This window comes from Crotalus tigris, unplaced genomic scaffold (assembly GCF_016545835.1).
Source record: "Crotalus tigris isolate CLP2741 ecotype Arizona unplaced genomic scaffold, ASM1654583v1 scf7180000024362.2655971311:6658466, whole genome shotgun sequence".
Taxonomy (NCBI): domain Eukaryota; kingdom Metazoa; phylum Chordata; class Lepidosauria; order Squamata; family Viperidae; genus Crotalus; species Crotalus tigris.
Genome location: NW_024100530.1, coordinates 2,951,760 through 2,977,467, shown reverse-complemented (window position 1 = coordinate 2,977,467; position 25,708 = coordinate 2,951,760). Strand labels below are relative to the sequence as shown.

At 42.5% G+C, this 25,708-nt stretch overlaps 2 protein-coding genes across 3 annotated transcripts; one reads left to right on the top strand and one right to left on the bottom strand.

The window, feature by feature from the left end:
- Positions 1-662: 662 nt before the first annotated feature.
- Positions 663-5,911, top strand: CTRL (chymotrypsin like). Its single transcript, XM_039327505.1, has 7 exons — positions 663-818; positions 1,946-2,049; positions 2,387-2,466; positions 3,281-3,362; positions 3,957-4,137; positions 4,278-4,411; positions 5,566-5,911. Exons 1-7 carry the CDS (start codon positions 764-766, stop codon positions 5,725-5,727), a joined length of 798 nt encoding a protein of 265 aa, XP_039183439.1. The 5' UTR covers positions 663-763; the 3' UTR covers positions 5,728-5,911.
- A 198-nt stretch (positions 5,912-6,109) lies between these two features.
- Positions 6,110-25,563, bottom strand: PSKH1 (protein serine kinase H1). 2 transcript variants are annotated; one of them, XM_039327504.1, is made up of 4 exons: positions 25,432-25,563; positions 23,830-24,423; positions 23,405-23,673; positions 6,110-12,311 (listed from the first exon to the last, which is right to left on the bottom strand). In XM_039327504.1, exons 2-4 carry the CDS (start codon positions 24,323-24,325, stop codon positions 11,994-11,996), a joined length of 1,083 nt encoding a protein of 360 aa, XP_039183438.1. In that variant the 5' UTR covers positions 24,326-24,423; positions 25,432-25,563; the 3' UTR covers positions 6,110-11,993. The 2 variants fall into 2 exon arrangements, with proteins under 2 accessions (XP_039183438.1, XP_039183437.1); XM_039327503.1 differs by having other exon boundaries at positions 23,405-24,423; positions 25,432-25,562.
- Positions 25,564-25,708: the final 145 nt, after the last annotated feature.

Genomic DNA, 25,708 nt, shown 5'->3' with positions numbered 1-25,708 from the left:
AGAAGAAGAAGAAGAAGAAGAAGAAGAAGAAGAAGAAGAAGAAGAAGAAGAAGAAGAAGAAAATCTCTTTAGCAGGGGCCAGTTTCCTTTAAAAAGAGGGTTTTTTTAAAAAAAAAAACCACTCAGACTAGGACATTCCGATTGGTTTTGCAAAAGACATACATGAGCAACAGGTTTTCTCTCTCCAGCCCACTTCCTTTCAGAGAATGCTTGCCTATGGCCCAATTCCTAAAAGGTTGAGTAAGTGTTCTGTTTTGACGTCGGCAGTGGCATCACCAGGAAAGCAGGTCTACAGAATGGAACTAAATCACAGGCAACAACACAGGGCATTCCCAGAAAGGGCCCCAGTTAGAGACTCCAGGTTTCCTGGAGAAAGGATGATAAGATGTTACGGGAGACTCCAGGGAAAGAAGCGAAGGCTTAGAAATGGTTGGGTGAAAAGAAGACAGTGGTGATTAGGCCAAGCCTGAAACTTTACTAACGGCCGATACAGAGCTTTGAGTCTGTTGTTCAGCTTGAAAGAAAAAAAAAAACCGTTATGGGAAACAGGTGTTATTTGCAAACTCTGTGGCACTGTTGGTGAAACGTCCTTGACAAGACACCTGCGTCATGCAACCAAAGCTAAATTTACTCTGCTCCTACTATCATCAATCCAAGGATGAGGGGAGGGGAAGTCAACTACACCTGGCGAAGTGCCACGGGTCATAGCAATAAAAACCTAGCCGCAGCCAGGGACCTAAAGCTCCTGGGAGTAGCAACCAAAATGACTTTCCTGTGGCTGGCTCTTACTTACTTTGTACTCCTTGATGTTGCCTGTGGTGAGTAAAGCATGTGTCACCTTTCTAGGTTGGTTGGTTACTTCCTATTCTTTCATCACAACTGATGGAGCATGCAATTCCTATGGGGGGGGCATGCTAAATTCTTTGCTTGCGACACATTAGGCACAAGCACACAACACACGGTGCCTAATTCACAGGCCTGCTTGCACGAAGGTCTTCCCGTGCAAAAAAGAGCAACAGGCTGGGAAAGGCAGAGTGCTTCCAGCTACAACTCGGTGGTGGGGAGCGGGGGGAGGGCAGGGTTCTGGTATTCTTCTTCAAAGAGGAACTGTCAATGATGTCAAGGAGGCACCCAGGTAGTTTCCTGGCAGTTAAAACAGCCCTGCCATTGCCGTCCTGCGAATGCTTTTTCCAACTCCACCAGTGCCTTTTATTAAAAATTGCTCTGCTATCTAATGTTATATGTAGACGATCATATGATTAAATGTACAAGAAGCAATGTGGAGGAGAGTTCATTTAGATTGAAATGGACGTTCACGCGGAGTTAAATCCAGTCTACTTTTGCCCTACTTTGTCTTGCAAATTTTCAGAATGTGGGCCCTGCCACATGCATCAAATCTCAAAGGCCAACTAGGGCATTCTCAACTTGAAAAGATCCTGGAAGAGATCAACCCCGACTGCTCTTTAGAAGGCCAGATCTTGAAGTTGAAACTCAAATACTTTGGCCACCTAATGAGAAGGAAGGACTCACTGGAGAAGGGCCTAATGCTGGGAAAGATTGAGGGCAATAGAAGAAGGGGATGACAGAGAATGAGATGGCTAGATGGAGTCACTGAAGCAGTAGGTGTCAACTTAAATGGACTCCAGAAGATGGTAGAGGACAGGAAGGCCTGGAGGAACGTTGTCCATGGGGTCGCGATGGGTCGGACACGACTTCGCAATTAACAACAACAACAACTTGAAAAATAAAAGTGCCCTATTCTGTAGCCTAATGCGTAACAACCAATCCTTTGCGTGTAGCTGTTGGTTCCTCCGAGCTTGTCAAGAGTAGGCAGCAAGGGAACAAATCTGAACAATCCTCTCCAAGCTTCCTGTCCATCACAGAAGGCTACTCAGTCCAGACCTGAGATACTTAACAGATTCATTCTCCCTTTGTCTTGTCATAGGTTGTGGGATCCCATCCATTAAACCCAATGTGAAAGACACAGACAGAATTATCAACGGGGTGAATGCCATTCGTGGTTCTTGGCCCTGGCAAGTCTCGCTGCAGGTAAGGAGATCCCCCCCCCCCTTGGTCCCTGTTAGGTCAGGAGTGAGGGAGACCTCGCTGCTCTTTTGCATCCAAAGTGAGAAGAATGCCCAAATTAAGTGCCAACAGGACCTGCTTTAGAATTCCTTCGTATCCATACTTGGGACTTGTTCAGGTTGAGAAAGGTGAACTGCAGATTGGTTTTTTTCCTGTTCTGTTTAGTTCAGTCCTCAAAAAAATGAAAAGGGGAAGCGAGGAAGGAAAAATAAGGAACGTATTTTGCTCAACAGCCTGCTTTCTTGATGCATTTTACCCTTCGTGCATTCCAAATCTGTGCTATTTGAATTTTTTTTTCTAGACTAGCTCACGTAACCATTTTTGTGGAGGTTCCCTGATAAATCAGAATTGGGTTGCTACTGCTGCTCACTGCAAAGTGAAGTAAGTAGATCCTTTCCATGTTCTTGTTATATTGATCACGTCCCAGAGGCACCGCGTTTCATCCTCATTTGGAAAGTCCACAAGTCTAAAAGTTGCCAAAGTTGGACAGCCCTGCTCTAAGATTTTATCCCTCCCATAAAAGTGAAAGAGAATTCTAGCCGTGAAAGACCACTCCTTTGGCCTCTGTCCATCAAAAGGTGTTCTCTGATTTAATCATCTCTTTCTCCATCGATATCTCCAAACTATTCTACCCCTTTTCTGAATTACTGAATCAACAAAATGATCTGAGATTCAAGAGTTTGAATCTCAACAGAGGCTATCTATTAATGATAGCCTATTTGTTACGTATTTATGATTTAAGACCTATCACTTTTTTATGTGTGAATACTGAGAATTTATGCACCAGAGACAAATTCCTTGTGTGTCCAATCACACTTGGCCAATATTCTATTTTATTCTATTCTATCCTATCCTGTCCCCATTTCCATATTCTATTCTATTCTATTCTATCCTATCCTAATTCTATTCTATTCTGTCCCCATTTTCACATTCTATTCTATTCTATTCTATTCTATTCTATTCTATTCTATTCTATTCTATTCTATTCTATTTTCTATCCTGTCCTATTGTCTTTTATTCTATTTTCTATCCTGTCCTATCCTATTATCTTTAGCCCACCTCTTCTTGCTCCAGCACTAAGGGACTGATTTACAGTATGTCTCAATGCTACATTCAGTTTAGCTGCATGTACGCATCAGAGGGAAGAAGGGTCACAGTAGCACATTAGACATGGTTTGTGTTTTTATTTCTCTAGAGCGGGAACACATTTTGCTTACTTTGGACTGTATAACAGATACGATAATGCTGCGCCAGCCCAACGGCGATCCATAGTCAAGGTGAGCGGCTCATTTGGGACCATGTCCAAATGTCCAAAGAGTGCATCATGCAAGGGAAAGTACATTTAGGCATCGGGGATAGAAGTGAGATCACGTGATCAACATCTTTTGGGGGGGGTCCTCCCTCCCCAGCAGCTTCTAATCATATGTGGTTTGTAATGGAAACAATTTAAAATTATTTATTGATGCTCATCCCACAGAGCGATGCAACCCCATAGTGGTGGATGTCATGACAAACAGTTATGCTAAGCCATGGCTTGTTGGCCTAATTTGTTCACTGTACATTAAGTTATAAAATCTGGTTTGCAAATTAGGGCAGTTGGCTTTGCTAAGCCTTATTTTCTTTCTCCTTGTGACTTATTTTCTTTTAGGGATTCTAAACAAAGGAAAAGATAGCAGTCACACAATCTGTGATTTTAAATTAAGATCTGAAGGCGACATACAGAAACCAGATATTTCCATTCAGAAATATCAGCAGTTGTCAGTCTTGCATAATCGTATTGGCCTAATCCAGAGAGTGATGGACTTTTAAGATCTTAAATCAAGCAAAGGCTAATCTTTTAAGGTTTCTCCTCCACTCCTGCTGTTTTCCAGGTGATCACCAATCCTTCCTGGGACCCTTACAATATAAATAATGACATCACCCTCCTGAAGCTTTCTGCTCCAGTACAGCTGAATGCTTATGTGTCTCCAGTCTGTCTGGCTTCTTCCAATGAGGTCTTACCCGCAGGTTTAAAGTGTGCCACAACTGGTTGGGGACGGGACAGACTGTCTTGTAAGTGACCATTTGGAATCAGGCAGGCTGAGAAAAGCCAAAACACAAAGCCTGCCTTCTTTCATTCAATCTGAGAAATTCCAGCTGGTTGCTTCCTCCACACTGATTTCTTTCTCTTTCTTTCTTTTTCTTTCTGACAGCAAATGAACCTGCAACCATATTGCAGCAAGTCTCTCTTCCCCTGGTGCCGTCAAATGAGTGCCAGCAAAAACACTCCAACACTATCACCAGTTCTATGATATGTGCCGGTGGAGCCGGTGCCACGTCCTGCCATGTAAGGTTCTCGGTAAAAAGCAGGGGGTTGGACTAGATGACCTCCAAGATCCCTTCCAACTTTATTATTATTATTATTATTATTATGGATCATCGCACAGTCAGCTAGATGTTCAGACTGGATTTGGCATTTTGTCTACCTATCGAGTCCTTACCCAGGACCTGGGATAGGCAGATGTGGATGTTTGATGGTATTACAGATATCATCGCAGGATGGAAGCAGTTCCTAGTAAGGCAGCCTTTTGCAATTGACTAATGGCAAATTTGTCAATGCCGATGGTGTTCAAGTGGTGCTCCAGTTGTTTTGGGATTGCACCCAAGGCGCCTATTACTATTGGTACTACCCTGGCTTGCTTTTGCCAGTTTTTCTATTTCTATTTGTAGGTCTTTGTATTTTGTTCTCTTCTCCAGTTGTTTCTCGTCTATTCTGCTGTCTCCAGGCACTTATTATTATTATTTTATTGTTATTGTTATTATTACTATTATATTTTTATTATAAGGTTAGCGGGGCAGCGTATTAAACTCTGAGAGGAAGGTTCTTGGTGTGCAGCCATGAATTTTATTTTGGCAAGGAGGTTATTGGAGGAAGTCTTAAGAGTTCCACTCACTCAAAGAATACCAGAATGACAATCGTGATCTAAAGATAAGGCGCTGAAGAGCTTCAAAGGGTTGTGTTTTTTTAAAAAGATCAAACAAATCTTCTTTGGGTTGAGGTCAACTCCTGGTGGCATCACGGACATGACTATGTCATTTCCTTGGCACGGCTGTCTTCTTCCAGGATGCTATTTCGGTTTTCCAGTCTCGCTGCAATCCTGGATTTCCCCAGAGGCCTCTTCTTCAAATACAAATTGGGCCGTCTATCAGAGATTCTCAGTCATCCAAGTCAAGTTTGTCCCGAAGATGCTTTTTCAAAAGGCAACTGGACTTTCTTTGTTTTTTTTTCCTGGAAGACGTTTTGCTTCGCGTCCAAGAAACTTGGTTGGATGAAAAGCGAAAACGTCTTCCAGGAAATAACACAGAAAGTCCAGTTGCCTTTTGAAAAAGCACCTTTGGGACAAATTGGGCTCCACCTGGGTTAGTTTTCCTGACTCCAGGCAGAAAAAAAAAGAGGTTTTTTTCCTTAAAAGCATTTGCTTTTCTTTCCTGTCCTTTCAGGGGGATTCTGGTGGCCCTCTGGTGTGCCAGAAAGGCTCAGCTTGGTATCTGATTGGGATCGTCTCCTGGGGAAGCCCCAGCTGTAACGTCCGGACTCCTGCTGTGTACACCCGAGTCTCCAAATTCCGCAACTGGATTGATCAAGTAGTAGCTAGAAACTGACGACCTCCCTGGGAGACACAAGACAAACGCCGTCACTGGGATTGCCCCGCAACGTAGGAAATATATTAACACACGTTCTTGCAACTGAGATATGGAAAAAAAAAACAACAACACATGGGCTTTCATTTCAAAGAAAAAAATCTTCCTCCAGTGATCCTCTGTCATAATAAAAGGAAGACTACAATAATCCTCGAGGTGCGATGATTGATTTAGCGGCCGTTCAAAGTTGTGACATAATCCCCTCCCTCAAATACTTACGACACAGTCCACTAAGTTGAGATCAGAAGTGCATGTCCTCATCTGAAAAAGCCTGCCTTTTATTACAGCATGTGTTACAACCACACACGCGTGCGCACACACACACACACAAATCCTTCACCACTCTGTGAGGATCAACGGTTTACTGAATAAAAGGTTACAGTTCCAAATTTTAAAAACAGACTGAATACACAAAATAAATAATTCCATACACTAAATTTCAACATTACAGGTTAACTGTCATGCATCAAATCACCCTCTAAAAAGGTAGAGATTCCATCGTGTAAAAAAAAATCCCCAAAGGCACCAAAGACAAAAATCACAGATATGACTACTCGGGAGAAAAGTAGGGCAGAGAAGCCGCGTAAGGGAAGTCCTAGAAACAATTATTTTTGACAACGTTGATGTTATGGCAGTGAGGCGAAGTATCTGTAAAGTCAGACTAAGTTCATTTAATCCTGCCTTGCAGGATTTCCAGAGGAGACTGTAGTGCAGGGCTATTCAATCTTGCTAACTTTTTAAGACCTGTGGACTTCAACTCCCAGAATGCTCCAGCCAGCCATGCTGAGTTGAAGCCCACAAAGTTGCCAAGGGTAACACATCCCTGCCCTAGTGCCAAAAGTGACACATTCACAGCACACAGATATTGGCAGGAAAGCAGCAGGATATAACCGGGGGGGGGCTGCTGGAGTACAGAATATTTGGAAAGTACCCCCTCCCCTAACCCCAATTGTATTGATCTGAAAGGAATAACCTTATCCAAAAAAACCAAACAATTTTCCGTTGGGTTCCAGACAGCCCTGAGGTCCTTGGAAAGTCTATCAAGCCTTAATTGGTGACAAAAACTCTTTAACGGTTCTCAATGAAACCCCAGCAATGTACAGCTGCTAACACACTCTCTGTACACAGAACTACAGGACACCCTCGACTTAACAACCACAACTGTGACCTAAATTTTTCTGTGGTTAAAGGAACCATGCCCCATTTTACAATCTCTGTTGCCGCCGTTGTTAAAGCAAATCATTGCAATGATTCAGTGGGTCACGAAGGCTTTCCCCACTGACTTTGCTTGTGGGAAAGTTGCAGAGGGTGAGACGATGACTACGGGACAGCGCAACTGTTGCGAATACATCCCGCTTGCCAAGGGCCTGAATTTTGATCCCATCACCCTGGGGATTCTACAACCTAAGCGTGAAAAAGTGTCCCAAGTCACCCTTTTCAGTGCTGTTCTAACTTTGAACTGTCACTAAACAAATGGTTGTTAAGCCGAGGACTACCGTACTTGTTAGTATCTTGGCCAGCTACTATCTATTTAGCACAGGGGTGTCAAAGTACCGCAACGTCACGTGATGCGTCGCGGCTTTTTCCCCATTGCCGGAGCTGGGGTGGGCGTGCTTTCAGCATGACGCATGCAGCCCGTAGGCCGGCAGTTTGACACCTCTGATCTAGCACTTCAGTGCATCTCTAAGACTGCCTCCTTAAGATAAATGGTTTGGAAAAAAGGTGGCTTGCTGAACCGAGCTGAGAAAAATTAAAAGCAGGGCAGGCACCAGGTTTTTCTCTAACCTTTCCAAGGGCGAATTTCACATTTTGTTGGTATTGTTTCTGCTTCCGTGACATCAGATGGGGCCCAAAGAGACAGCCAGCAGTCCAAAAACGGCCACTCAGATTTGTAATGGTTTCCCCCACTCCTTGGAACAAAGGGGTCCCTTGTGTTACATCAAACTTCCTTTGACACACTGAGTTTCAAAAGCCATCTGTAACACAACATGGAGAGAAAGGGAACTAGTCTGGATTTACTAAGTGTGCATCATCAGCAAAGTGGTTCTTTGGACTATGACTCGCTGTAATTCAGTCCTGGGTTTCCAAATGACTAAGTGGTTTAAATAAGGCACTAAAGTGGCAAAATGGCATTTATATCACTCTTGAGATAAAGGCAAGTTTTTGAAAGTTTTGGCAAAGTTCCAGGGGTGGATTTATGCATCTGATCCCATTCCCAAATGCGTTTTCTTGAAGTTCTCCAACTGCTGAATTCTGCTTACAAAGCCTTAGAAGAACACAAGACTACTTTAATTCCATCTTCATCCCCGTATTGACCCATCAAAGCTTCCACTCACAACAATCCTGGTCATTTACGAGACGAACATTTAAAGGCCGACTTAGGCATTATGGCAGATGTAGAAAGCCTGCTTAAAATGATCTCCTGTCATATCCTCTCCACCGGTTGCAGGGAAAAATCCATGTTGGTGCACCACAGGTTAGTAAGCAGAGGAAGACTGTGGTCCTCACCAGGAGAGGACTATCTTGCTGGCAATAATTTCACGAGAAGTGCCGCTCTGACTGGCTTGTAAATTACTGTACAGTCCCAGTCACATTTCCAAATTCGATTTTTCTTCCACTGGAGAATAAAGTCATTAAAAAGCCAGAAGTGTTAAAGCACTGTCTTGGGATTCAGTGGAAATGTTGGGAAACGTTGGAATTTGTGCTTCAAATGATGGGAAATGTCGAAACACGGGGCTCGTAGGAAAACGTTATAAAATTATTGGGATAGGATAAAGTGCAAGAGTTCCTGATTTAAAAAAAAAAAAGAGTTGACAGTTTAAAGGTAAGACAACCCTTAGTCTTCATAATTAGAGTGTCTGATAAAAGCTAAATATCCTGACATTGTGGAATACATAGATGCTTGGCTCCAGACAGTCTTCTTTCAAATCGCTCTCCTAGAAAAAGATCTCATGTTTCTTCCTACTCGGCAGTAACACAATGACACTTCTTACTGTGGCCCTAGTCCAATGAGCCCTTAGAAGGTGACAGGAAGAGACTGACATAAAGGACCCACTGATATTCAAATTCAGGACTTAAAGAGAAAATATTTCTAGTGGCAAAATGTGGGCTAGAAGTGACTTCTAATCTATAGCATCTCCTCAAAGTCCCACTGTTAGCAAATCCGAGCGTAACCCCCACTTTGCATTCTTTCTCCCAAGACACGGATGGATTTCAAACTAACTGCACTTTTTAACATAGTGTCGCTAAGTTCCAGTATATTTACAATGCTTAGTTTTTCCAAGATTGAGAAAAGGGAGCTTGAGCAAGGGCACAACCTAATCTCAGGATCAGGACAGTATTCAAGGGTTGTTATTGCATACATATGATAAATCAACTTAGCAGCTAAACACCAAAAGGAATTGCAATGGGAGAGGAAGAAGTGTGGATTAACAGTTATGCCACATCCAGGATAAACATCATTTTTCTTCTCTTAGGAATTGTGGCGTGCGTTTAAAAACAAAAATCCCACTTTGTGAATGATTTGCTTATCATTATAAAAGGCTTAGCAGGCTACAGTTAGCCATCCTTCGCAGAAATCTCTCGCCTCTATGCTTAGATAGCAATGATATCCATGGACAATCAGGGGGTCAAATTGACATCTTATCCAGAAGGAATGGAACAAAGAAGAGTCTTAAGAATTTTCTGAAGAGTCAAATAAATACTGCAAAGGCCAATGTCCATAGAAATTCTCACTCGGGTCATGGTTGTCCCAAAGGTGCTTTTTCAAGAGACAACTGGACTTTCTTTGAAAAAGAAGGAGCACCTTTGATGCAAACATCAACGTGAAATTTGGTATGGCCCAACGGCTAGCAAAATATGATTTAAGGCATGCCAATTATGGTAAACAATAATAGGATATGAAGTCAAGCGTTAATAGACGTTTGCACTAACTGATCTGACAGGCAAGGGTGTCCTGAACCACTAGATGGCACCCTGACCTGAGAAACCAATTCTACCCAAGGTGTGCTTAGTAACAGGAGTAGAGATGAATCCAAAGTGTAATAACTGCATTGCTCAAGTAAATGTAAAAAATGAGCTGCAGGGACACCTCTAGAATCATCACTCACAGGAGTAAAAAGTACCGTATATGCCGGCGTATTAGGCGACCCGGCGTATAAGACGACCCCCGTCTTTATAGCCAGGCCGCATTCCTAGAACGTCGTCTTATACGCTGGAAACTACCAGTATTTCCGGCGTATAAGACGACCCCCGTCTTTGGTGCCGATTTCAGTGCTCGCGGAAGTCGTCTTATACGCCGGCATTTACGGTATCTTTAGGCTCATAACGCTCATAAAATCCAGCGGCATTTAACTGCCCAACGTGATAAAATCCCTTGAATAGCAAGACTGATGAAAATGCTAAACTTTAAACCGCCAGTTAATGATCATTAAAGAAATCTGTGTTGGTTGCAAAACAGGAGCTGCCAGAGGGTATAAAGACTTGGTTTCTTGATAAAAAAGCACTTTTTAGCTGTCTTGGCCACAATTCTAACCTGGAAAAGGAGAGAAAAAAGATCAAGAGGACAAAAAGATCAACTAAACGCCACTTGGGCTGACGTAGAGGATTAAAAGCATCTCTGGATGGTTATTTTCAAAGCTAGGTTCAACTACTTGGGAAACTCCAGATGGTCTTTTGCCAGCCTTTGCTTCACAGGGGAGTCTTCCTATGCTGCAGAACGAGGTCGCAGAATTAATTGGACCACTTCACCATGCAGGCAGGGGGTGCCACTCTGAATCCATTCCCACAGCCTGCAAATCTTTTTGCTAATAAAGATCTGGTGCCTCTGTTCCCTGATGTGCTAGTTTTGTACGTGCAGGTTGATGCACTGTCTATATGGACCCATTAAAACCAGATTCTCCACGCCATTTGAAATTAAAGGATTGATGCTATCGTCAAAGTTCCATTTGGCTGCATATCAGGCTTAAACAAGGATCGAAGAATGCAACTTTCCTTCAAGTTGGTTAATGATTTTGAAGATACATTTTGATAAATGTGCAAATCTTCTTGTTATAATCATTTGCATTGCTTCACCTGGTTTTATTTAAAACATGGCTACGGTAGATTACTGGTTTTGGTTTCAGACTCTTTGTTTGCAACTGTAGAATTTTTTTTTTTTAAGTGGGTTAATCCTTGGGGGTCTGTGCAGTGTAGAATATTTGTGGATCTCATTAAACTATGTAAGTTAATGAGTCTAAGCTGTATTCTCTGCACATTCTATAGGCAGGCACAACAGTCAAACTTCGACCACAACATTTGATGAGAGTTTTCTACTGCTCATTCTGTCATTGTAATAGGACATCTACTGGTAGCATATGATGTTGGAAGACAAAGTTGTTAAGGTTCTTGCAGTCTCTGGGAATGTGGAATGCTGATCCACATCCTGCAGCTATGGCTGACTTGGAATGATAACAAGGATTATAACAATTCATCCCAGCATTAAGTGGGGAAAAAAACCACCCAAAATGAAGATCAAAGCAATGCCACTAATACATAAGAGGCAAGAAGGAAGAACAAAGCTCATCCCAAGCCATTTCCAGCTAAATGTTGGCCCAGATCTAGAGAACATCCCCCCCCCCAAACTTTAAATGTTACTAGAATCTCTAGGAAAAAAAAGTTTAGCATAGTCCAAGAGGTCACACTGGTAAAGAAAATTGATCATCCCTTTGTGCACTCCTGGAAGTGCCTCGAGCTCCAGGTGATTCCAGATCTTAAGCGTGAGCCTAGTGTGTATTCCTATACGCATCTATGCAGAAGTCAGCCCCATTAATTTAATCAAGCTTATTTCCAGGTAAGTGGGCAGAGGATCGCCTTCTAATTCTCTCAACCATCAGACACTGTGCCAACAACAATGGACTTTTGGCATTAAATAAGCAGTGGTAGCGAAGATTTTAAACTGAGTAAGGATTCTCCCTTTCATGGGTTTCCAGTATTTCAGACCATCAGATCAGGACTTGACCCCGGGAAGGTCAAAAACAGACATTCCTCATTTCCCACCATGGCAGAGGTACTGCATTTTCTCAAAGGCGCCAATGTCCCAAGATATCCATTGCTTTCAAAACAGAAAGACAGACACAAAGACTGAGCTTCCAGAGAAGAAATAAGGCAGTTGGAGCACTGGGTGGGCATCCTGCGGAACGCGCCCCAGGGACGAAAAGAAGGAAGTGAAATGGTCTCTTGTTGAGCTGTCAGCCATTGTACTGTTGCTGATACCGCAAATTCAGTTCTCGCAATTCCCTCTCCCGCACCCGGCGAGACTTGTTGGATTTGGTGGAACGGCTGGAGCGGGTGGACTGAGCTGATTTGGTGCTTTGGCAACGAGACGACGCCCTCTTGAGGAGGTTCTGAGAGATGGAGCGGTGCAGGTTCTTCATGGAAGACGAGGCCGCCATGCTTACCACCCAGGGATGCTTTAAGGCTTGAAGTGCTGTCAGCCGGTCGCCGGGATCCACCGTGAGCAGGCGGTCAATGAAATCTTTAGCAAGATTGGACACGCTGGGCCAGGGCTGAAAATTAAGGAGAAACAAAGGAATGGGGAAAACATTAATTGTGGTTAGAATGCAGCAATGCAGGCTAACTCTGCCCACAGCCCAGCATTCGATCCGGACGGGGCTCAAGATGGACTCAGCCTTCTATCCTTCCGAAATAGGTAAAATGAGGATCCATATTGTTGGGGGCAATATGCTGACATTGTAAACCGCCCAGAGAGTGCCATAAAGCACTAGGGGAAGCAGTATATAAATCTAAGTGCTATTGCTATTAAAATTGGCAATAAGCAAGCCAACTTGTTTTTCTTTAAATATGGAGGTTTCTCCTTTGCACTTGCAAGCACCACATCGTTTGCTCTACCTGAGAATTCCTTTGTCTATGGATTTCCAACTATGACTTACGTTGGATTTTCCCTAACCAAGTGATTCCCAGGGATGACCATTGCAAACTGTAGCTCCAGAAGTCGAGTAAAACAGGGGTCCCCAACCCCTGGTCCAGGGACCGATATTGGGCCACAGCATGCCAGCAACCGGGCCGCGCAAACAAGCAAAGGCCCATGCGCGGGATGCAGGCAGCACACAAAACCACCCCCCCCCCCAGTCTGCAGAAAAATCTCTCTCCATATAACTGGTCCCTGATGCCCAAAAGGTTGGGGACCTCTGGAGTAAAACATCAGTAGGGACTGAGAATGGGATTGTGGTTAGAGTGTAGTATTAATGGATATTCAATAACACCTGAGATTAGATAAAAAATCTGTTTAATATCTATTGTGGTCTCTCAGCACTCCTTCCAGACATAGAATTATTGACCGTCTAATTAGACGGATACACAATTTATACTACTGGTGCTTAGCACAAATACATTTCCAACAGCAGCAATGCCAAGAGGAAAAGGAGAACAAAGTACCATACGGCTCCTGCAATCTCACATTTGCACAGAACCCATGGTGAAACATAACTCTTTATCTACCATTTGATTAACTATGTTATTATTATGGGCATCACAGTAATATCCAAAATAAGAATTTGTTTCATCTTCAAGAATTTGGTATTGCCTTCTCTCTACAAAACAATTCCCTATTCAGGAGTAAATAAACAGTTATTACCTCTCTTCTTGATCTAGATTTTGTACCTAAATAGAACAAAACAAAAATCGGACCATGTTTGTAGTTAGGTGTTCGGTGAGATCACGTACTGCTAGAATGTTAAAAATGCTAATTATCATCATCAAATAATTTAAATTTAAAAATACTAATTATCATCATCAAATAATCAGTGCTGATGTTTTAATGTAATTTGAACAATTTAACCAACCGGTGTTATTTTAACCAAAATGTGAAGCAACTCCTGAGTAGGGAACTGAGACAGGGAGCAATAAATTATCCCCTTCAATCTGACAAGCGAGTCAGCATTACCGGCTCAGTTAAGGGGCGCTAAACAGGAACAAATTCTCAAAACAAGGAAGAATTGGATTTCTTATCCTTTCAATTACTTTGCCACCCTCTGAAATGGTAAGCAGAGAGCACTAGTAATTAGAAATCTCTTCTAGTCAGCAAACACAAATTAGTTTATTGATCTGTTTATCTTGCTGGAGGCTTCACCTGCTGTACAGTATGTATCTTTGGCTTAATTTAATTAAGCTACCCTTCTGAAGAAAAGGGAAAAAAATATATAAGCCCTATTAAGGTTAGAAGTGAAATGAGCTTACTAGCTTCTTTGCCTGCTGCCCATTAAAATGATCCGTTTCATTTTCTAGGATGAAATGAGAGGACCATGGCAAGCTGGCCACAGGATCTCAAGCTCGTGAGCTTAATATTACTTCTTTGTAATATTTTTTTTTTTTTTAGTATTTGCTCAAGCAGAGCTACATTAGATGCAATGTCAAAACATGCCTTTGAACTTATTCTTATGGTAACCACTTAAATTTCAAGCAAGGAAAAAAGATGATTGGTATGCAACAAGTTCATGGATAGGAAAGCGGGTGGGCACATCTCCCCATCTGAATTTTAAACCAAATCAGACCCCACATAATAATGTTGCTTGAATATCGTGGCTTAATAAGATGGCTTAGGTCACACCACATGAGGCCAAGACAATGGTTCGGTTCCAAAAGCAGAACCACAGGTTATTCAATGTCAACTTATCCTTGCCTGACTAGGTGCAGCATGGCGCCTAGTCAACCATGCAAGGGTTACATCCATTTTAGTCTGGAGCGGGTAAACCCATAGGGAAAAAATGTGCTACAGTATTTGCAAAGTTGAGATATACCTTAAAGTTCTAATCAGCTGGAATTCCAGTTCCAATTCCCAAAATTGACTCCTTTCTTCCTCTTTGTTGTTCCAAGCGGTAGATAAAATCCAAAGCTGTTGCTATAAACATTCAGAGCCTCATTAGTGGGCTTTTGTGTGGTGATAAGGTTCCAATAGTAAGCACAAGCACCAAGGACAGAAAACGCTTGAAATTCATTATTTTACCTGGTGATTTATACTGTGTCGGTCATGGTTCCTGATAGCCATGCTTTGGTTAGAGCAGTGATGGCGAACCTTTTAGAGACCGAGTGTCCAAAGTGCAACCCAAAACCCACTTATGCATCATCGGGTGCCGGGTGGGTGTGGCCCATTGGGTGGGTGTGGCCCATTGGGTAGGCGTGGCTGCGGTGGTAAAGCAGACTGGGTGGGACTAAAAAGTGCAATCAATCAATTCCAACTTTGCAAGATTTTTTTTTTCCTGCAAGAAGTTGAAATTGACTGATTGATTGAACCTTTTCTTTTTTTGCACACGGCAGGGGAGGCCTAAAGCAAAAAGGTTTTATAAAACCCAGCTGAAGGCTTAAGACTGGGGTGATGGCGCGCATGCCCACAGAGAGGGCTCTGAATGCCGCCTCTGGCACCCGTGCCATAGGTTCGCCACCACTGGGTTAGAGCTTCATAATGATTTCCTGAAGGGCTATATCCGGTCTTTCAAAAACAATGTAATGTACTCATTCAGTTATTCACAATCAAAGAATGATGTACTGGAAACTATAACATGCATGACATCCCTAAATCCTTTGTTAATTCATTTCTATTTTACTCTTCTGCCTTTTTTTTTCTTATTTCCTTATGTATCTTCTTTAAAATGCAAGGTTTTGCCAATGGGTCTGAGGAACCCAGAGTGGGATGCGGGCAATCAGACGGCTTGTTTGACTGACTGCTGTCACCAGGGGAGGTGAGGGGGGTTATTGTTTTTATTGTTCTATGCTGGCTTTTTATTTTTTGTAAGCCGCCAAGAGTCACTGAGAGTGAGCGGGCAGCAATATAGATTTTCTAATCAATAAATAATAGTTAATTGTCCTTTTAGAAGGGGGGGGGAGAAAAGGTTCCATCGCACCTATCAGAACATTCTTTCAAGGTTTCAAAGATGCTCCAATTGGCTTAGTGGGAAGTTAAACTTAGGAGCAAGGTTTAAGGTTGACTGAATATTGAAAACAGAACTTGCTGTTCTGTGGTCATCCTGGTTAGCTTTAACTCCTGGCCAGTCCTTCTCTGTCAACCTAATCCATTTCACAAAGTTGCTGTCTGCGGATAAAGCTGGGAGTGAGTGAAGGTTCAATGAATTTCCAAGAAAGGATAAGATATAAATGTGACCAGTGGTCACATAATGTGACCACATTATTTATATATATATATATATATCATATAATGTGACCACATTATACTGTAAATCAGGGGTCTTCAAACTTGGCCCTTTGTGACTTGTGGACTTCAACTCCCAGAATTCCTCAGCCAGCCCTGAGTTCTGGGAGTTGAAGTCCACAAGTCATAAAAGGGCCAAGTTTGAAGACCCCTGATTTACAGTATAATATGAAATAGAGTAGAGCTTCAAAAAATTGCCATTCTATTTCAGTTTGTATGACTGGACAGCTCAAGGAGTCCCAAGTATTAGGATCAGGCTCAGGGGAAACACAGGCTTAAATATATTGACTGAAACAAGCAAAATTCTTGTTCTGCACACCAGAGAAAAGAAATAAGTACTACTAAGTAACAGAGTGCTGGTGAAATGGTCGCAGTCAGCAAAAGACTTAGCAAGCTAAACAGTGAGAAATTGTATAATATACTGCCTGGGACATTTGAAAGCTATAGCTGATATTTACAGTAGCTTAACAGGCACTATCTTCTAATGAGTCTTGTGTCTATTTTGTCCAGCTCACCTTTAACCATGCATATCTTTGACAATAAATAAATGACCATGCTGTAGAGTAGCCATATTATACGTCCAAAAGTGTCACAACCGTGTTAAGAAACAATCCATAGCACAAGTCACTTGGCAAAATCATCCAGAATGCTTCTTTCATATCTGCCACCCTTATGGATCTGTGAATGTTTTAACAGCCAAACAAACCAAAATGAAATTTTCACGGAGGCTTCTCCAATCGTATGTATTTAAAGGGGGGAAAAGATTAGGGTATTTATTTAAGAAAATGTATATAGCCACCCAACTCATGGTCCAGAACTCCGGGTTGAAGGCAAAATAAATTAGTTTTATTGCTGGGATTAATCCCAATTAAACCATTTCCGTTCTCACGGTCAACATGGAGTGGGCAAAATTCAAGTCCACAAAAGTTTCTAGCCCAAATACAGCCTTCCCCATCTTCATGTACAATCTTCTAATTAACTTCGGCCGAGGTTGCAGGCAAATAGGCCTGCGGCCATTTCAACTTTGAAGGACCACAGACACGGAACAAATCTCTACTTTCTGCCCAGTGCATCAGATCTGCAATCAGATCAGCACAAAAGGGAGCAAACTCTATGTACATTAGTTGGTGAGATGGACAGCTGCATTAAAGATAGGGTGAAAAGAAAAGAAAGCTTCAGAGTGCATTTGTCAGGATGACCTCAGGGATGGAAGCATCTTATTTCAAGCTCCATTCAATACTTCTCTTTTTTTAAAAAAAAAAAATGAAATAAAAAGGCAGAACACTCTGCCTTTTCAACAGAGTCCCTTGAGATCGCATGAAGCCTCACCATCACCGGCTCAATCTCTTTGCCAGGGATGCAAAAACACATTACTTGGTAAATGGATTTCTCTTCTTCTAAGAAATGGTGGAACCGCTCTCAAGGCCCTCTTAAGAGTAGAATATTGTAGTCTCCGCTCCAGTCAAGACTTTCATGGATTTGTTACTTCATTCTTGCGTGCACTTGAAAATTGAGCCCTCAGCCTAGGTATCTGTAACACTAATGAGGGGTGGAAACCAAAGGCCCTCCAATTCCTGTGGGACTCTCCAACCTCCCTCACACTGACTGCTTATTAATAGGAACTGGAAACTAACCATACCTATAAAGCAGGGGTCTTCAACCTTGGCAACTTTTAAGACTTGTAGACTTCAACTCCCAGAATTCCTCAGCCAGCCAGTCCATAAGTCTTAAAGTATTCAAGTTTGGAGGTCCCGGCTATAAAGTCATTGTTTCTCATTCCAGAATTAAAAGTATCTCACAGGGGAAGAGGCACTGTAGTAAAGCAGTCTGATTAGAACAGGTAAGGGCCCAGATTTCACCCCATTCTCAGTCATGAAACCTCAATGACTGAATTTGGACTAGTAACAAATAGAGTTGTTGCTGTTAATGCAAAATGAGAGGAGACCTCCTTGTAAGACACCTTAGGCACCTAGAACAGAGGTGGGGAACTATGGCCCCTTTATGACTTGTGGACTCCAACTCCCAGAATTCCTGAGCCAGCCATGCTGCTCAGGAATTCTGAGAGTTGAAGTCCACCAGTCATAAAAAGGCCAGAGTTATAAAATATAACTGATATACATACATACATACATACATACATACATATACATATGCATATACATACACACACACACACACACACACACACACACACACACACACATATATATATATACATACATACACACATACATACATACATACATACATACACACACACACCTAATCCAGTCTCACAATTTAGATTAAAATTACCAAAAAGGGGGGGGGATTTATGTATGATTTCTAAGGCAGCCTTGGTTTCGTCATAGTGTATTATCATCTGCACAAATTTTTACATTTGGGTATTATACCACCAAGCCAATACTTCATCAGTGATGCACAACAGTGTGTTCCAAGGTAACATCCACACCAAAACTTTCTGAAGTGTGTTCTGCGTCAAGGTGATTAAACTTTGTACCAAGTGGAAGAGGTATTCATTAGAAATAAAAAGCTGTGAGTCACAAAGTAACAGGGAGGGGGTGACATTGGTGGAGAAATGTAAAGGACCAATTTCAACCACACTTCCAGGCGGATGACGCATCCTCTGCCTTTTAAATGATGGGGGAAAGTTTATAAATTGCATTTTGCTTTACTTTGTATCTACCCTGAGAAAGATTCCAGATAGGATTTCTTCACGTCTTAGTTTTTAGGAATACGAAAAACAAATCCTGAATGAAAAGCAGAACCAATGCATTTGTTTTATTTTACTTTCTTCTAAGCTTAATGTGTTAACCATAGCTTTTTCTCTTACTATTGTTATTAAATAACAGGTGGGATTTAATGGTGACTATTGAAAGTCAGACGCTGAGCTTCACACTTCCTGAGATTTGAAACCAGGCCTTTCTAACCCTAGTAGTCTTGTATAACATAAAGTCTTCCAGATAATCTTTTGGTTACACGCATGCTTGTCAATCAATTTTTTGTTAACCATAGCTTTTTCTCTTACTATTGTTATTAAATAACAGGTGGGATTTAATGGTGACTATTGAAAGTCAGACGCTGAGCTTCACACTTCCTGAGATTTGAAACCAGGCCTTTCTAACCCTAGTAGTCTTGTATAACATAAAGTCTTCCAGATAATCTTTTGGTTACACGCATGCTTGTCAATCAATTTTTTGCTTCTGCTTTTGAAATTTTGCGGGAGAAAGCAGGAAGACAGCTCCTAAAGTATAGATAGACAAACATAGCTACAACTACAACAGAGTCGCTGAGCTTCAACAGGAACATATGAGCAGTTCCTTTAATGAACATTTCCTTTAATGTCTGCAAACGTATTACGTCTGCAGACATTAAAAGAAAAAAAAAACCCTCAATGAGAAAATTACACAAAACCACACAATATTCAGTGTTAATTAGAAAAGAAAAATGTCAAATGAAATGACTGAATAGAATGGAATATCTTAAGATGATGACATAATAGAACTATGTACACAAGCATTTCCAATAGGAACTGTGGAAACAATTGCAGCCCGCTACTGAAGTTCCATCTGCATTTTGCCACATATGGAATCTATTGAGCGATTTCATATATTTAAAACATTTTGTGTAATTGTGAAGACTAAACCTGAGGGGGGGGGAAAGGCTGGAAATAAACAACTTTAGAGCAGATGTTATGAAAATAGGATGAAAGACTGAGAAACAAGTGGCCAGAAGTCTGTTACCATGTACGAATAGGAGAAAGAAACATGAATTTTAAAGAGGGCTCAGGAATACACAGAAGCTTATTATCATTAGGGCATCTTGTGTCTGCAATGCAAGCAACTCACCTATTCAAGTTCCCAAACAAAGATTTATTGCTTTGGGTGAAAATCTAAGGGGACAATCTTAGTGTAATATACCAGTATAAACAAAAACTAGCTGCTCAGACTGCAGGTCTTGGTGTATTCGTGTCTTTTCCCATGTAAGATTGAGAGCATCCTGGCGACGTTTCGACGAGGTCCCACTCATCATCTTCAGGCTGGGGTCTTCGGCTTCGTGCTTGTGCGAGCAAAGTGTGATCGGAGCTGCCGTCTCTCTATATATGTTGGTGGGGGGGGGTGGTGGAATGCTGGCTTAGTTGTTGTAGGTGGATTGGTTGGCTGTGTAGGAGCTATTGTTTGTGGATTGTTTGGCCAAACCAAAGCCTGGTATGTTACTTCACAGCCTTCAGCCCTGGACATCACATCACAGAACTCAGGAAGCTACAACGCCAAAGTTCAGGATGTTACAACACAGCCAACCACCCATGTTAGTGCAACACAGAACTCAGGATATCACTACACTAGATCTCAGGATGTCATCACACAACCCATTACCCAGGTTGTTACAACACAAAAGACTAATGGGCACACAGCCAGCACCTCAACTGCTCAGGATGTTACGAAACAGCCAAACAATCCACAAACAATACCTCCTACATAGCCAACCAATCCACCTACAGCAACTAAGTCAGCACTCCACACATCCCCACCAATATATATATATATAGACAGCAGCTCCGATCACACTTTGCTCGCACAAGCACGAAGCTGAAGACCCCAGCCTGAAGATGACGAGTGGGACCTCGTCGAAACGTCGCCAGGAGCTCTCAATCTTACATGGGAAAAGACCCGAATACACCAAGACCTGAATTAAGGGAGAATGGAATAGCTATTTCAAGCTAATTAGCTCTCATCAGCCAAACATACCCTCCTGAAATTCGAACCTTTTATATATTATATATATATTACATAAAATGTAAAACATAGATTCCTTCTTTGCCCTGCTGTCCATCACTCCCTGTGATGTGGCCCCATGTATAAATTAGTCAAAAATACAGGAAGATAATTTGGGGATAAGTCTATATTGAGTTTTTATTATAGGATACATCAAACCATTTGATTTCTCATCTGGAATCAGTAGACACACCAGAAGCAACTTTTCTGCTGTGTATTCCAAAACCATTTTTTTTTTCCTATGGCAAAACAAAGCGTTCTGCTTATTTAAAGAAGCCCTGATAAAGCAAAGAAGCTGCAGGGTGCAGGGGAAAAACACAATTAGTTCCTAACAGATAAATTGAGCTGATCCTACTCTGATAAGCACTGTAACGCAGGAAGCTAATATCGTCAGAAGTGTTTGTAGTGTCTCTCCAAGCTGCATTAAATTTCCCTCCTTGGTCATCGGCTATATATCATCCAGGAGCCAAAGAATAATAATTAGAACAGTTGAAGTCAGCAGAACCTGAATGAGTTATTAGAGTACCGTGGCCATTGATCGCTTAATAGCCTCTTGAAAATAGATCCTCGCTTCAAGAATGGAACCACACCAGGAAGACTCCTGCTGCCGCACTGGCAGGCAGCAACTGCAAGACAGACCGTCCTCGACTTAAAACAGTTCATTTTGTGACCGTTCGAAGTTACAACGGCACCGAAAAAGGGACTTGTGACCATTTTCACCTGCATGACCACTGCAGCCTCTCCACGGTCATGTGATCAAAATTAAGATGCTTGGCAACCGACTCATATCTATGACGGTGGCAGTGCCCTGGGGGTCACGTGATTCCCCTTTTGTGACCTTCGGACAAGCAAAGCCAATGGGGATGCCAGATTCATTTCACAACCGTGTTGCTGACTTAACAACTTCAGTGATTCACTTGACGACTATGGCAAGAAAGTTCATAAAACGGGGCAAAAATTTGCTAAACTGTCTCGCTTAGCAACACAAATTTTCGGGTCAATTGTGGTTGTAAATCGAGGACTACCTGTAGCTGGTGTCAGATTTTTCTTGTCACTCCACCCTTCAATTTTTATTTTGCTGTCAACAGTCTCAGCAATTTTAGTTACAAATTTGAGCCCAGTCTCATTTTTGGAAAAGGCACTGGTTTAGAACGAGTGGAAAAGGAGAAAGATCCCTGCTGTTAAAATACTTCTTTGATACAAGAGCTAAACCTTTTGAATTTTTTTCTCACAAGAAGTGCATAGGAAGTTAACTCTGCAATGCAAAAGAAGAATGATGCTGGGAACAAACAAACAATAATCCTTTAAAAGAAATGAAACGTTACGCCAGATTGTACGTAGCACTAAGTCAGAATTTAGCATAGTCTACAGACAATTCTTTGAAAATATGGGGGAACATTAGAGGTGGATATTTATCTTTGTGCACGCTAAGAGGAAGACTCTTAATAAATTGTGTTTATCTTTCTTCCATTCTTGGCTGATCATTAAACAGGAATCGTGTTTTGCCAACTGCTAAAGAAAGTTACCAACAAATCCTTCTGTTTTAAATCACGTTTTGATTTAGAAACAAGAATGTGGACAGCTAAATTAAGTTGTACATAATTCTTCTTCTCTCAGGCAGGAAGAGAAAGAAATAGACAGTGGAGAAACCCGAAGCTTCACTTAGGTTTGCAAAGAGTCATTGCACCAAAATTTAATTTTTTTGTTATTACGTGCAAATACAGTTAGTGAGAAAAGTCAGCTCTTGAATCTAAGACAGGTAAACTCAATAATCAAATAGTTTTGGCAAGACACTGTAGCTTTGTATTTTTGATATACATTTGATGGAATTCTGATTTAAGCCTCATCATAGGAATTTAAAAGTCAATGTATTTTAATTCAAGTTACCATACTCAATAGGAAGCTGGAGATCATCTATAAAAGATGTTTGGGTGACATAACCTAGCAAAACATACATAAAACAACTGGTCAAATGAAATATCAAGAAATTCGACTTACAGCATACCTGAAAGGTATCTCCCACAGGCAAAATTTCAAGAACAAGATTAATACTACGTATTCATGTATCACTGTATTTTGGTTGAGTATTAAGAACATTGCAGCTGCGCAGTGCTGTAAGTTCTTTCTTCCATTACTATTTTGGAACTATCCCATTACTATTTTGGGCCATCTCAACCATTCCCTGGCAACAGGCATATTCCTAGAAGAGACCCACTTGTCAGAGCAAAGCCATTCAGAAAAAGCAGATTATCCCCTTTGAGAAGTGATTCAAATATTGAAGACATTGCTGCAATAACATTATAGAGACAGCACCATTCCTTTATCTCCTTTAATTAGATTTGATACTGGAAGAAGTGCCTCTGCCCTCTTATCAGTGGGGACGGAAAGATTCCCCTTGTTGCGATTGTGGTATTGATATACAAACTATTAAACATATTGTGCAAGATTGCCCAAGTTGTGCGTTCTCCGGTTCCTTAGAAGATATGCATGAAGCAACGCCAGAGGCAATCACTTGAATAGCTGTATTGGACATCCAGTTAGGAGGCCATTGCCATACCCCCAAAGTGGTTTTACTTAAAATTACGTAGATTGTGTATATATATCTACTTTCCTTCTGGCATGTTCTCATCATACACATCATCATCATCAACTCTTTACTCACCTCCCCCGAGTAACTGTATTTTCCTTTGAGAATTTGCCGATACAAGCGTGTGCGATTATCATCCTCAAAAGGCATCGTCCCACTTAGCAGGATGTACGAGATCACCCCAAGCGCCCACATGTCCACAGAGTTAGTGTAAGGCTTCCTGATCAAGATCTCTGGAGCAATGTACTCTGGGGTCCCACAGGTAGTCTTCATTAAGCAGTCATCTCCTTTCTTTCGAGCACTCGCTAGCCCGAAATCCGTGATCATGATTTTAGAGTCCATCCCTGGGTGATAATACAGCAAGTTCTCTGGCTTCAAGTCTCTATGAGTTATGCCCAACGTATGCAAGTATTTAACCCCATCCAACACCATCTGTAGCACTCGGGTGGCATCTCTCTCTGTGAAAGAGCCTTTCGCAATGATACGGTCGAACAACTCACCTCCTGTGGCCAGCTCCATCACCATGTAGACACGCTCCTGAGTCTCAAAAACTTCGATGAGCTGGATGATGTTGGTGTGCCGCACTCGGCGTAGCACACACAGCTCCGATTCGCATACTTCTCTCCCCTCGCGGTATTTGGTCTCTATCAGCTTGATGGCATAAGGTTGCTTGGTAGCTTTGTGCTCCACGCGTACTACGCGACTAAAGCTACCTCGGCCAATCAGAGCTTTGATGTCATACTTGGCTGTCACTCTGGGATCAAATTTGGCACGGTACTTGGCCACTCTGTTCTTACGGGGCTCCTGCTGTTCCACATACGGATTGGTGTGACACGGAGGGGAAGGAATAGCAGACTTGATGGCATCGCCATCACCTTTGATGAAAAGTTTATATATGTCAGTTTTATAACCAGTGTAGGGCTCGACCTTTTTAACAAGATCCAAATGAACATCCTTGGGAGGCTCAGGAAGTACTTTACTGGTCCCACAGCCCATCACTAAATGGTACTAGTCCTCCATCAAAATGGTCTCCCGGGATAGCACCACAGCAACCATGTCTGGAACAATTCCAACCATTGCAACATCCCAAGAAGCTGAAGAGAAAGAAAGAACAATCAGTGTTTTGTGGCTGAGCCTAAAGCTCCCTCATCTAGGCTTAATTCAAACATCAGGAACTTTTTAGAAGTATCAAAAATGCTGTAGCTAAAAAATATCCATTTTCTATGGCTAGAAAACATCAGGGCTTCAGTGTTGATACAGGGAGTCCTTGACTTACGACCATCAAGAGTGTCATACACAAGGACAGGCCTGACTTTCCAACATCTCAAAAATTAATTTTAAAAAAAGAGACAGAGCTTAACAATGAGAAACATAGTTCATCCGCAAATTCAATTCACAGTTACCCTAAATCAGTGTTTCTCAACTTTGGCAACTTGAAATGTGTGGCCTTCAACTCCCAGAATTCCCCAGCCAGCAATAATAAAAAAGCTTTGGTGACAAAGGGTTTGTAAAGTTTAAAAGACCGCGCTAGATGAAGGGAAGGGGGGGAGAGGGGGTCTATCTGGGACAGATTCCTATTACCAAAATATAGGAATTTCTATATAGGATAGAATATATTACCAAAATATAGGATTTCTATATCTCAAAAAAAAAGCTAATTCTAGACTTTTTCCGGCAGGGACCCACCGCCTCCCCTTTCTCCTTTACTGATATTTCCCATCCTGCCTGCCGAAATATCCCTTTCCAGACGGGAGAACATGCCAGCTGGGAATTATGGGTACTGGAGTCTCAAGATACGGATTGGGGACAACCAGCTGTCAGAATGCGGGCGCTGTGTTTCCCAGACCGCCGCCTTGCGTGGAAAAAAACTCTGCCCGGGGGACAAGACAGCCTGAGGGAGCCCCAGACTCGCCAGGCGCGCTGCCAGGGACAACGGGCCTGGCACGCGGACCGGATAGAAAACAAGCGCAGGCCCGCGAGGACCGAGGCGGCCGAGACCTTCCAGCCCAGCCGCGCCGAGGCCGCGCAAAGGAGGAGGAGCTGGGCAGCTAGGGCGCCCCGTCGAGGGCCGGAACTCGCCGGGCCGCCCCGAACGGACTCACCTCAGCCCGCGGCCGGGAGGGCGCCGGGTCCAGCCCAAGCCCACAGGGGGTTCTGGCCTGGCGCGGCCGTCATGGCGTCATCAACGCGCGCGCTCGGAAACACAACGCGTGGTACGAGGCCGCTTTCCTCTGCTGTGATTGGACGAGCCGAGCTGCGGGCGGGACTTTCCCTGGTCCTTATTGCTTAGAGAGGGAAGGAGGAAGAGAAAGGAGGGGGGGGGGTGAGAGAGAGAGGAAGGAACAGTTAGCGACGGTTGCTAGGGAAACTTAAGCCCCG

What these genes read in the sequence shown, in the direction of transcription:
- CTRL (XM_039327505.1), top strand. Translation starts at nt 764, where the DNA reads ATGACTTTCCTGTGGCTGGCTCTTACTTACTTTGTACTCCTTGATGTT. An exon ending in GCTGCTCACTGCAAAGTGAA is followed by an intron (nt 2,467 to 3,280) that starts GTAAGTAGATCC and finishes TTATTTCTCTAG; the next exon opens with AGCGGGAACACATTTTGCTT. An exon ending in AACGGCGATCCATAGTCAAG is followed by an intron (nt 3,363 to 3,956) that starts GTGAGCGGCTCA and finishes GCTGTTTTCCAG; the next exon opens with GTGATCACCAATCCTTCCTG.
- PSKH1 (XM_039327503.1), bottom strand. Translation starts at nt 24,325, where the DNA reads ATGGGCTGTGGGACCAGTAAAGTACTTCCTGAGCCTCCCAAGGATGTT. An exon ending in AATACAGTTACTCGGGGGAG is followed by an intron (nt 12,312 to 23,404) that starts GTGAGTAAAGAG and finishes CTTAATTTTCAG; the next exon opens with CCCTGGCCCAGCGTGTCCAA.